Below are 12,415 nucleotides of genomic sequence, written 5' to 3'. Positions count from 1 at the left end.
AGTGTCCGTATTATTCAATAAAAAGCATTTTAATCAGATTGGTGGCTATTTTATTCGTATTTTTACCGTGTGCTTTCAACTACGTGACCCTATCAGTTGCGAGGTGTATTGCACCCTGATACATTATAACTCTACAAGAAAATAGCCACCTATTTGATTAAAATGCTTTTTATTGAACAATACGGAAGATATGGGTACTTTTGAGAATCCGTAAATCATTTTAACATCCGTGGCCATGGGGTAAGCACTTTATATTTTGAATTTGAACGTTTATGTAGATGTGCAGGACAAAAAGGGAGAACGTGCAAACACCAGGACAGACGACCGTCGAGTGATCCATGGCTAGGGGTTCACCGAGCACGTTATATCCCCTGTCACGTGACGTCTCAGCTGTGCTTCAGCCACTACATCCGCCTGGGAGCAGAGTGTTTACAAACCAGTAGACAGAGTCTGACAGACCGACACAGACAGAATGTGGGAGTCCTGCATGAACGCCAAAGGTACCTACACTCCACCGAAGGTCCACGCTATATTTTATGGATAATGATGTTTAACAGCCCCACGTCCTGACGTGCCTTGTGCTGCTTTCCAGCAGCGATGTGACGGAAGTATAGGCCTGCTATGCAGTGGGTTCAGTGCACACTACAGCTTTGCTAGCGCTAGCTTGAAGTAATCATGGACATGGTCCTGCCATCTTATCTTATGAAACAATTCAGTAGGAAACGCTGCTTCTTGCTACGGCTTAACCTCACAATATTCTTTGAATAACTTGTGTTTTTGTTTGGCTGCCCTGGAGGGACAGGTTAGACTGGAGAGTTGTTTTGTTTTGTTTTGTTGTGTCTGGCTGTCTGTCTGCGGATTACTCCCGTCCATTTTGCATAAAAGTGACTATTCGTGATTATTCGTGTACTCAAATCATAATAAGTAACTTAGTATGAATAGATACACCTTTTTGTATGCGATGATGTGAAGTGTGAAATGTGTCAAAATGTCATGATCGAACATTGTGTTCACTGTGTATCATGGTTTGCCAAAGGCACCGTACAGTCAGTGTTTTTTCCCCCCTGTTGTGGACATCAGGTCCCATGACGGCTGTGTGCAGAACTGTGCACTCATTCACTCAAGCTTTTCATCTAGCATTTTCATTACACAGTTTTGTGTAATGAGAATGCCTACAACTCTGTTTGGTTACACATTTAACTAAATGGAGCTGTGTTGGGTCCATTTGGTTACAGAGTTACTTAATGGATGAATTAACAGTTAACACTGAGAATGTGTGTACATGTTCTGATGTTCATATTGAGACCGACCAGAGGGTCACCAAATACTGCACACACCTGTAGTGACTAACCATGCTCAGTGCTGTGACAAATTGTGATCACTATTTATTGTACTTAGGCATTATATAGGTCTACTGGATATGTAAAGTAACCTGTTCCTTTTTATGTAGATGTTTCCTTTTATGATGATGAGCGTGCAAAAATCTGTTTTTAGTCCAGGTGATGGCCAAAAGTTAGTACAAGGAAATGGATCCACACACTGGATTATGGCTCCCAATACTTTTTGTTGACTAGCAGTCTAGCATTATATGTAACTAATTCAAACAGCAATGCAGTCAGTAGTAGAGACAGGGGCTGCTCTTATGATTTTTTGTCAGGTTAAAGTTCTGAGCATAGAATTAGCCTCCTGGGTCATGTGACTGAAGTCAGCTAGGCGGTAATTGCGTGCTGAAGTTGAGGCATGTGAGTTTGTTTAGCAGGGGTGTCTCTCTCTCTGTCTGGCTCTGTGCAGGTCTCTCTCACTCTGACTTTCACACTATATCTCTCTTACTTTCTGCCATCACCTAACTGCCAGTGCCAATACCCACTCATTTAATTGGCACTGGCTGAATATCCTATAAACTTTTACAATCTTAAGTGCATGTTGGAACACATATGTAGCCTATTTATTCATTTTAAAATTTGCACTAATCTCTTATCTGGCAACCTTTTGAGATGCAGCATAATAGCATAACAGTCTGTCATTGTTAATGATGTTAGGTCAGGACTCAGTAACTACTGTTGGCTTTAGGCTGCTTTAGTTTCCTTTTCCAAAACTACACAGTTTTGTGATTTGATTACTCATGGTACTTCAATTAGCATAGAACCCCGGTCATTTCTGTTTCTGTTTCCTACTAAAATGTTGATGTCCGTAAATAGTTTGTTTAATACATTTGAATAATCTGGATTTATTCTCAGTATACACAGTCGTTTAGCCATTCTGCTTTAAGGTCTGTGTCCTACTGTAGGGATTCATAGCAATTCGATGTGTTTTTTTATGGCAGTTGACCCCTCTCAAGTCATATGGCTGCTACTTTGTACCATGGCTGATCTATGACGAATGTCAGCCTCTGTCTGTTGAAATGCGTCTATTGTATGGTAAGCCAGTAGCGCTGTGCTGACTGTTCTGTTTCACAGTCCTAAAGTTGTTCCTACAGCTGCAGTGATTTGAGAGGGAACGTAGATTGCCTCCAGGATTCTCAGCTGATCCACAGCTCTTGAATAATCTTCTGCCATCAAAGAATCTCTCACCACGGCCCAGATGAAGTGGAAAAACATAGCATAAACTCTGTAAAGTAATCCACTGATCTGTTGCCATTTGTGGCCCCTGTCGACGCTGGGTTTCTGTTCCCTTTGGAGTCCCAAAATGAAACATTAAGTAGGGAGTGTGTATCGCATGTTTAACAACAAGACCCAAGTCATGTTTTGCTTTGACCCACACTGTAACTTCACTTAAATCAACATGTAGCCTACATTTTATCCATTTAGTTTAAGCTCTTGTCGATAAGTTTACAGTAAAGGAAGTGACATCATGTCCTGCTGCATATTGATGTGTCTCTTTAAATCCAGGTCCTAGGCTGTCTGATGTAAATTGGCTATACATTTTTGTATGCCTGCATACAAGTATTAGTATTGGTCCTTCTCAATAAGCCATAACATAATAGCTATTATAGAAAATTAGCTAGACCTAGGCTATTAGTGCCCTGGAGTTGTGCATGTTGATAGGTAAATCTCAGCAACATAACTTGTACCTTGCCCACAGTATGGATGAGAGCTCGATGCAACGTTATTTGTCTATTGATTTATTTATGCATTTCATTATGTATTGATTTGATTATTTCATGAAAGATTCATGCTTTGAATTATTGAGGTGTCTCCAGGTAATATGAAGTAAATTATTCAGTAGTTAATTTGCCCTGATTATTATGTTGCAAAGTTTGGAAGTTGTTGCAGCATTATAGGAGGCTCCATTCCCAGACAGAACTAATGAATGCAGCGGAAGGCTGAGGGAAGATTTGCTTCAGGCGAGAAAGTGCTAACATGGCCAACCCTGGTCTTATTCTTCATATACAGCACAGATGACGGCATCAGGCCCTTGCACACCATGTGCAAGGGCCTGGGACATTCCGCTTCATAACTGGTAGTGAGTGATTTGGGAGGGTCAAGCCCTCCATAAGCTGGTCAGAATGACCTTTGCTATTGTGTTGAATGGAACTCGGGAGTTCGTAGGAACTCTTTCACGCCTCAAAAATGCACAGCGATGAGTGCTCCTAGTGTGACTGATGATCTAAAATTTGCATTGTGGTCTAACTTAATTTAAAACAGTTCGAGCGCGGTGCCAAGTTTTTCACCTACCTTCAACATAAGCAAGCCAGGATGCATTGATATTGCGATTTAAGAAATTGTCTTTTACCGGCTCAAAAGTCTTGAGACCTTAAAAAAAGTATAAATATATAGTATAAAGGGTGTCCAAATGTTTTTAAGTTAATATCCTGTAGACGTTGTTGTTACATTTATTTTCACTTATAAATGTACAGTTTGATCAGGGGTGACCAAACCTTAGCATACAGCTGTAGCTTCACAGGAAATGTTTGGTTTTCCACGAGCAACAAGAAAAGAAAGGCATCATTGAAGCATTATTGAGCATACCTACTTACAGCCCCCACTGCCATTCATATACAGTAATTAAAGATTACTCATAATTATTTAAGGGGATAAGGTTTTTAAAGTAGCATTGCTCAAAAACCCATAGACTTAAGGAACGCATACGTCTTGGAGAAGAACCGACGTTCCCTATGAAACAGGCCCATACATTATGCATATAAAATTATTTCCGTTTTCATGGCGTGTGTGCATGGCTGATTTATCGAGCGGTGCTACGTTAGTACGGCTAATAGGTTTAAGAGATGCCTTTGTTGTGTTATTTTCATAATTAATAAACTGTGGGGGAGGAGGAGGGTGCATAATGCTGAGTGGAAGCGTGCTGCGCTATTCGGCAAGGCCTTGTGTATTAGTATAACCGCATTCAGAACCACATGGAATGATCCCAAGCCTGGATAAAGAATGGGATGGGAGACAAATGCTGTATTGGTTAACCTAGATTGCAACACTGCCGAGTGTTTGCGGGAAAAGTGTATTAGCTTTGTCAATCACAATGACTGATTTTCAAGGCATAAAGGAGTTGGCCAACAGTTTACCTGGCAAGATGTGTTCCTGTGTTTCCTAGCTCGCTGACTCTTGTAGTGTTATCAGCTTTGTGTATTGTCATTGTATCTGATATTCTATTTGAATAGTGTGACCTGTTAACTACAGCTTTACTGTATTGATAGGCCAAACATTTTGCTTGTGCAAAAGATTAAAATCTGGGAGACAGAAGATTCTGATTCTTTCTGATTCTGATGAAGCTTGCAGCATAACCTCTAGAGGCTGCTAATGGGGTGTTCGAGGTGTTTGTCTGTATTAATAATCATGCTATTATTTTAGGTGTAATACTACATACAGTACAGTGTACTAAGTTAACCCTAAATGTGGTTTGAGTTTGTAAATTGCTCATCTATTTGCACTTCCCACTTTTGTCTTTGTTCTCCTTTAGTATAGTACTAATACACAGTGAATTACACGGAACAAAGAACACAACGTTCTGATTTGTGTTCATGTTCCTCATTCTGAAGATGTTTTTCTCTCCTACAGACTAAACCTCATCCTTCCACCGAGTTTTGGCTGAGGAGAAACATTAGGCTGTGACGGTAAGCACTAAGAAGGAGAAGCACTATATGTACGTACGTATATTCATTCTTTTTTAGTCAGCACTCAGGAGACAACTTGGCTTGATATTAAAAAGGAGAGACTTGGCCAAGGCACTGTTGTATAAAGAACTAGAAAAATCGAGTCTCCGCCTGGCCAGCCAGGTAGTATAAGTAAATCTTAGCCAATCAGGATGAAATATGAATAATCGGACAGGTCAGCCTTGATGACATGACTATAGACCATATTCACACGGCGGCCATGTTGCTATTAAGTCAATGAAGTGCCACCCCGTGGTGGCACTTTGTTAAATTCCAAAATGGCCGCCGTGTGAATATGGTCTATAGATAGACTTGCCTAGAGATAGAATAGACTAATAATGTGTACCGATTTTGCGAGATCGACAGAATCTGTAGGAGTAAATAGCAAATAGCACTGGTTATCCTGGCCTCCAGGGAGTATGTGTGCACAGTTTCACACCGATCGGTCCAACGCTGCCCCCCCCCACACACACACACACACACACACACACACACACACACACACACACACACACACACACACACACACACACACACACACACAAGGACGGACAGGGGCAAATACATAGTATGGGCCACGCCTTCGGCCTGGTGAGGACAGCAATAAACATTTCAAAATAAATAGCAATTTACAGCAAAAGTAAATTAATAAAACTCACGGATCAGTGTAGAAAGTGAAGCAATCATTTGATATCCTTATATACTTTTCCTGCCCCCTTTCTGGTAGAAAGCCCTGAAGGGAAACTTCTTCCTTCTGCTTGTGCATGGCAGTAGCATCCTCTGATCCTGGTACCTCTCAACCTTTTTCTCAGGTTAACCACATAAAGGGATATTTCACTTTCAAACATGTTTAGGGTCATTTTAAAGCCTACTCGGGGCGGCAGTGGCTCAGGGGTAGAGTGGCCGGGTAGAGTGAACTGGATACCGCAAGGTTCCCAGTTCGATCCCGGGCTAGGGCGCTCCCCCAGAGTTAGTGTCGAAGTGTCCTTGAGCAAGACGCTGTACCCCTAATTGCTCCCGATGAGCAGGTTGGTGCCTTGCATGGTTTCCTCCGCCATCGGTGTATGAATGTGTGTGTGAATGGGTGAATGGCACAATCAATGTGAGCACCCCGGACAGTTTTTTAAGTTTCTTGATTCAGTATTTAGATTTGATATTCATTTTATCAGACATGCCCCCTTCTATACAAACCCATTGTAACTTCAAACTCTATTTTAACCGTGATAGATTCATCGAAAACACCCGTCCTGGGTTCTGGTGACTCATACTGCCCTCCTAATACTTCAGGGGGAAATGAAAATGAAAAAAATGACATGCAATAAAACAATTACATAAAATGTATGAAAAAAGTAACCAAAAAAAACATGGCCCTCTCACGTGTTGAGGGCAGTATTTGAACTTTCAAACATTTTAAAGTGAAATATACCTTTAAACCCTAATTATTGTACAATGTTGTTAGTGGCGAAAATAGCTGATCTACAGTATAAGCTCACATCACGACACCTGTGCCTATAATGACATGCCAAAAATGGGGACGCCAGGTTGAAAGTGGTCAACACTTTGAGAGGTGCTTCCTTGGGAATTCCTCAGTATTTTCTACTTTGTTTATTTTTTTAATCTCCTCTCATGCCCCACCAGGTTTGGCCGGGTCGCGGTCATGCAGCACCCCAACTTCGAGACCTGCCACCCGCTCCTGACGGACGAGCAGCAAGACATGGGTTTCGACCCACTCCACAACTTAAACAAGAATCGCAGCCGTACGTTCAGCCCCTCTTGACCTCTTGCACACAACTGCAGAATCGCTTTATTGGACAAAATAGATGGACATGAATTAGAATCAGGCATCAATACATCAGTATAATGGAACGTTGTACAGCATTACAAAAAGTAGATATTGGTCCACATATACAGGGGTAATGAGGCCACACATTTAGTGCAGAACGATAGTGTGATACTATTAGACAGTAACATTACATACATTCAGCTCCGAACTAAGGTTAAGCGGTATCCTTTTAACAGTCAGACTGTCCCCAATTATAACCAGGGTGTACAGTATTACTTGCAGGGGGCCAAAGGGAGATGTCCATGCAAATTTGCAAATGTCACGGCCGGGCCGGCTATCTCCCTCTGACAGAAATACTGTTGTGAAACGCTGTTCCATGTGTCTGGAGTCTTAAATCCTTCCACAAAATGCAGGCACTAAATTAATGAACAGCATTACAAAATTTGTAATGCTGTTACCCGGGGGATGGGTGCTTGTTTCCATTGTGGTCCTGGGTGCTGATTTCCTAGAAGAAAATGTTATATCCGTGCATCATGTGTTACACAGTAGCTGTGGGTAACCGATGCGCCCAAGGCTCCAGTTCTAGTAAGTGACCAGCATTAGGAGAAAACCACCAAAACCAACAACACGAGGCAGGATGTTCAAAGTCAATTGTTTTTATTACACTATATACCGTGTGCAATCTCTTGCATGAGAGGGTTACTTCCCTTTCCACTGGGGGCCCAGTTGGTTACTGCGTCTGAGCCCATGCCCTTTCTCCTCTGCACTTGCCAGAGGTCTGTGCATCTCTGCGTCCAGGAAGAAATGAACTTTCTCTCATTCCTTTGCCCTTAAATAGGGAGAGAGATCAAGGCCAGCACCAATACGAGACTGCATGGGAGTCGTGTGCTCATATCCTGCTAAAAACAATTACTCAACTGAGAGTTGATAATGCTGTGCAGCTCTTCTCACTGACTATACACTGGCATTCTATAAACTGCAACTCAAAATAGTAAGAAGAAAATCATGCATGCACACAGAATCTGTAAAATATCAAAAGGAATAATACACAGCCAGCTGCGAACAAAATTAGTCTGTCTGCATGACACATGGAGCTAATACTGGGTGTCTGTTTTTTTCATCCAGACAACTTGAAGGATAATACCGCACCAGGAACGGAAGAACCATTTTATACTTGCCCATTCGATTATATCTCTGTTCTAAGTCAATAATGTATTGCGATCTGCTATGGAAACAGAACTGTTCTTTGAAATGCAATCTCTCTTCCCTCTTTAGAAACACTTGCTCTGAGTCAGTAGTAATAACAGAGTACAAACAAACAGACGGCCAATTACCATTGACAGCCTTTTTAAAGAGGCGCCATATTGGATGGGCGTAATATGTAATGTCATTAAAATGCGTTGTCATATTTACACCAAAACCTTCCTATGAGCAAAACATAATAACATACAATCATTATTTATCTGTTTGTTGACAGTATGATCAGCCACTTAAATAACCTTTTTGAAGTAGGAGTACATCATAAAAAGGTGATTGCTCAGGACCTCATACACACTTACCCAAAGCTGGGCCAGTTAGCTTTCTCTTTGTTTCTTCTCAATACTGATACAGAATGTTGTTATACTGTTGTCACTATTTGCTCTTCCCGGGCAGGAACAAACTTTCCTTATGCATGCATGCATGCATGTGCCCCCTACAATATTGTATGTAGTACATCATTTCAGGTTAAACACGTTAACAATTCCACAACTTTCAGATCGTAGAGTCTAGGAACAAACTTCCACAGCAGACGATGTACACTGTAAAGGTATCTCCATTGTGCGCATCTCCCTGAGTGGACATGGAAAACAAGACATGGAGTGTAGTAACGGTGTGGACTCGCTATGCAATCTTTTGCAGTTGATTCGATAGTTAGGACATGGAATGTACAGTAACTATATGTTTTAACAGCGATACAATATGCATCACGATACATGGTTGATGGTACGATACATTAACGGTCAATATTAATTTATACTGATACGCTATGATTTAAAATCGATACAGTAACTAGTATTTAACCAAAAGTTCTATCTGTTTGAAATATATAGCCTACATGGATGGTGCAGGATTTGTCTTTTAAGGGAAACCTTAATTATTATGGATATAAATAAGTAAACAATGATTCACTGGCAAATATAGAGACATTTTATTTGAACATATGGACAAACTCGCACCTTGACACTCACGCAGAGATTCCACACATTTATAGATAGATGAAGTGTTGTGAGTGCCTTTTTGAACCTCAGTGCTCTGCCTTTGGAAAAGTGTCCCTGTGGGGTACAGGAACATAACGGTTATGAGCATGAGAGACATAAAGGGAGAAATAGTGCTGGATAACTCTAAGCCCTACTTATCGATCTGAGGGGTTGGATAATCAATCACAGTCTGGCTCTAGTCTGCCGTTAGGAAAATAATTTAAAGTGGTGGCTCACGCTCACCACCACCAGTCTAACCGGCAGTACAAATGTCAAAAGTGTTGAGAGTGTTGTTTAAAGTCTTACATTGGCTGAAGTACAATGCTTTCTTTAACCGCTGTAGTTGTCAAGATTTCAAGAGGGTTGTCACTCACTAGTACAAGCAATGGAATGTTGGTGTGGCATGCTCCGCACTGCAGACTGTGCTAACAATAAGGTTTAAGAAAAGACGAGTAAGGAAGGATAAAACCTTGGTTCGGTAGTTGTAAAGATTCGAATATGAAGGGGTACAGTATATACATAGCACAAGAATATACTGTAAGTGTTGTGATAGGGCCACTTGAACTATTGTGGTACTGAATGGCGTGGCACATGCTCTTAGAAAGTGTAATAATGACTGGCAGGAAAGAGGGAGTGCCAACGAGAACAGGGAGAACAGGCTGGGTGGCATGAGAGTGGAACAAAGACAGAAAGCGTAAAATAGAGAAGACTATAAGCGCGAGTCATGAATGCATCTGATGATGGCTGCAGGCCTTGTGTGTGCGTGTTTTTGTGTGCATGTGTGCATTGTTGAGCTGATGAATATTCATGTTGAGTGTCCCAGCAGACTGATCCACTCTTGTAGCTAATGTTGACAGACAGCTCTCCAAGTAGTGTATGTTCACCTGCAGGCCAAATTAGACTTATTCACCAGCTACAGCAACGAACATGGAGCTTCCACGTTCTTTTGTGACTTTGCCTGTCTCTCTTTCTCTCTCTATCTATCTGTACCCCCCAGACTACAAGTCATGAACGAGAGACACCTAGAAATATCAATAGATCAATGATAGGTTATCCACTGATGGGAACAATGAGGCAGTTTTTTTATATCTCCGCCAGTCCGAGATCTTGTGATCGGTGTTGTCTGTATGAGCTAGTGTCGCAAAGTACTTGTCCTATCAGTGTCATATTTCATGTGCACACGATTGATTGATTGATTTTGGTAAAAGATAATCACAATATAACTTAAACCCAGGATAACACATTAAAGCGTTATTACATTACAGTCATTACATTACATTACAGTCATTTAGCAGACGCTTTTATCCAAAGCGACTTACAATAAGTGCATACAACATAGGTAGGTTATGAAACACTTGTTTCCAATGTGGTCCTGCAATATTGAAATTGATTGAATACTTGATTGAATCGTTTGCTAAAACTACAGTGGTACAGTTATACAATAATGCTAAAAGGATAACACAAAAAGCTCTGGGGGCTTGTTTCCATTGTGGTCCTATGTATTCAATTAATCAAGACATATAAAGACATACAATACTATACAAGAAATCAATACTAGAAGAAATACAAGTATATTTACAGTGGGGGGTAATTTCTGGTGGCAAGTTAGAAGACTTGTCTAGGTCCAGTTGAAAATTGCAAACGGGTGCTCTTTTATGGCGGTTTTGAAGGAGGTTAGGGAGTCACTCTTTTTGATGGCTGTTGGTAGTACAATCCACATTTTGGTGCCATAATATAGTAGAATGAATTCATCCCCATGTTTTTGCACTCTAGTGAAGTAGTTTGACAGGTACATGGACAACTGGTCCCTTCAGTATCTTGAAATCCAGGCCCATTGCAAGTTGCTGTACTCTGTCCTCTACCCTGAGCCATCCCACCCTAGCATAATGACCAGGGGTACTTAGGTGAGTCCGAGGTGTGAGGTCTAGTAGTAGTCTGATTAGTTTGTTTTGAGAGGTCTGTAGTTTTGTAATTTTAGTGCCTTTGAGGAGTTGGAGTACCATGAGGTGCATGCTATGTGTAGCATACAGTACTGCTACACATAGACAAAACTCTCTGAGAGATTTGGGGAGTGCATTCCACAGGGTTGGGAAAGCAAAAGCTCTGTCGCCCCAGGTACGGTAACTTGGTCTTGGGGGCCTCAAGGAGGTTTGCGTCCCCAGACCTGAGGGAGCGGGTACTAGCCAGTCACAGCAGGCTATGAGATAAGCGTCCTGCCAGGTTATGGACCAGTCACCATACTATCGCAGGCATTCATAATGGGTGGTGTTGCTGCATGAATATAAACATACTCTTCCTTAAGTCAGTAGAGCAAATACACTTTCGTCATTTATGTTCATCATTCGACATCGACTTTGTTTTACAATCTGTCCTATTTGAAACGGATATAACAGATATTGCTTGTTACAGCACATAGGAACTCTTCCACATTGTGTGTGTGTGTGTGTGTGTGTGTGTGTGTGTGTGTGTGTGTGTGTGTGTGTGTGTGTACATTCATACGTGTGTGTTTTACAGGTGGAGGCTCTCTTGATAGCAGCACTTACTCCCAGTCTGAGTCCACTTTCCTGTCCTATAGGTAAGAGCTTCGTTATAATTTACTGGATAACATGAGGGGCAGAACTCATTCAAATCAGACTGAGATCGCTCTTTTCCCCTCTCGTCCGTTCTCCTCTGTCCCCTCTCTTCCTCTCCTCCTCTTCTCCACTCTCTCTCCTCCTCTATTATCACTTTCCACCTCTCTTGATCTCTGGCAGGAAAGAATGGGATGACTTGTTCCTCCACAGTAATTACCTGGCCCATATCCGGCAGGCAGGCATCAATGGTCGACTAAGGAGCAGCCGCTTCCGCAGTGTGTGCTGGAAGGTACAGTAACTCACACAGATCAGGCGTCTTTATCAGTTTTGATTAGAAGGGCTTTGGGTTGTTTCTCCTTCTCATATGGTAGATTCACACACACACACACACACACACACACACACACACACACACACACACACACACACACACACACACACACACACACACACACACTTGTTTTGTCCACCACTGTAGCCACCTGTGGTTTGGAAAGTGATGTAACAGTCATGAAACCGTTTCGTGCTGCTGTATCATACTGTATAAGCAATAGGGCTGGCCCCAAATATCCCAGTATTTTTTGGTTCACCAGGTTGCTGTTTAAACATAATGTCTTCAATATTCGGATGCTTTCATTGCACATTCATGCAATTGGGTGCAATTGGGTTAGTGTTGTTTTCAGATGATGTGATTGACTGTAGAGACACAACTTAATGT

General features: G+C 41.6%; 1 protein-coding gene across 7 annotated transcripts in view; it reads left to right on the top strand.

Moving 5' to 3' along the window:
* The first annotated feature begins 400 nt into the window (after positions 1 to 400).
* The window catches only part of tbc1d5 (TBC1 domain family, member 5), a 28,647-nt gene continuing 16,632 nt past the window's right edge, over positions 401 to 12,415 (top strand). For all 7 annotated transcript variants that reach the window (XM_084081268.1, XM_084081265.1, XM_084081267.1 and 4 more), the window contains exons 1-5: positions 401 to 500; positions 5,010 to 5,065; positions 6,743 to 6,861; positions 11,639 to 11,699; positions 11,878 to 11,986. In XM_084081268.1, coding sequence (XP_083937394.1) covers positions 6,762 to 6,861; positions 11,639 to 11,699; positions 11,878 to 11,986 — 270 coding nt within the window. In that variant the 5' untranslated portion in view covers positions 401 to 500; positions 5,010 to 5,065; positions 6,743 to 6,761. The remainder of the gene's footprint in view (positions 501 to 5,009; positions 5,066 to 6,742; positions 6,862 to 11,638; positions 11,700 to 11,877; positions 11,987 to 12,415) is intronic.

The sequence above is a fragment of the Gymnoscopelus microlampas genome (genome assembly GCF_963454915.1).
Source record: "Gymnoscopelus microlampas genome assembly, chromosome: 15".
Lineage (NCBI taxonomy): Eukaryota > Metazoa > Chordata > Actinopteri > Myctophiformes > Myctophidae > Gymnoscopelus > Gymnoscopelus microlampas.
Note: the sequence above shows the minus strand (reverse complement) of the source record. Positions and strands in the feature narration are given on the sequence as shown.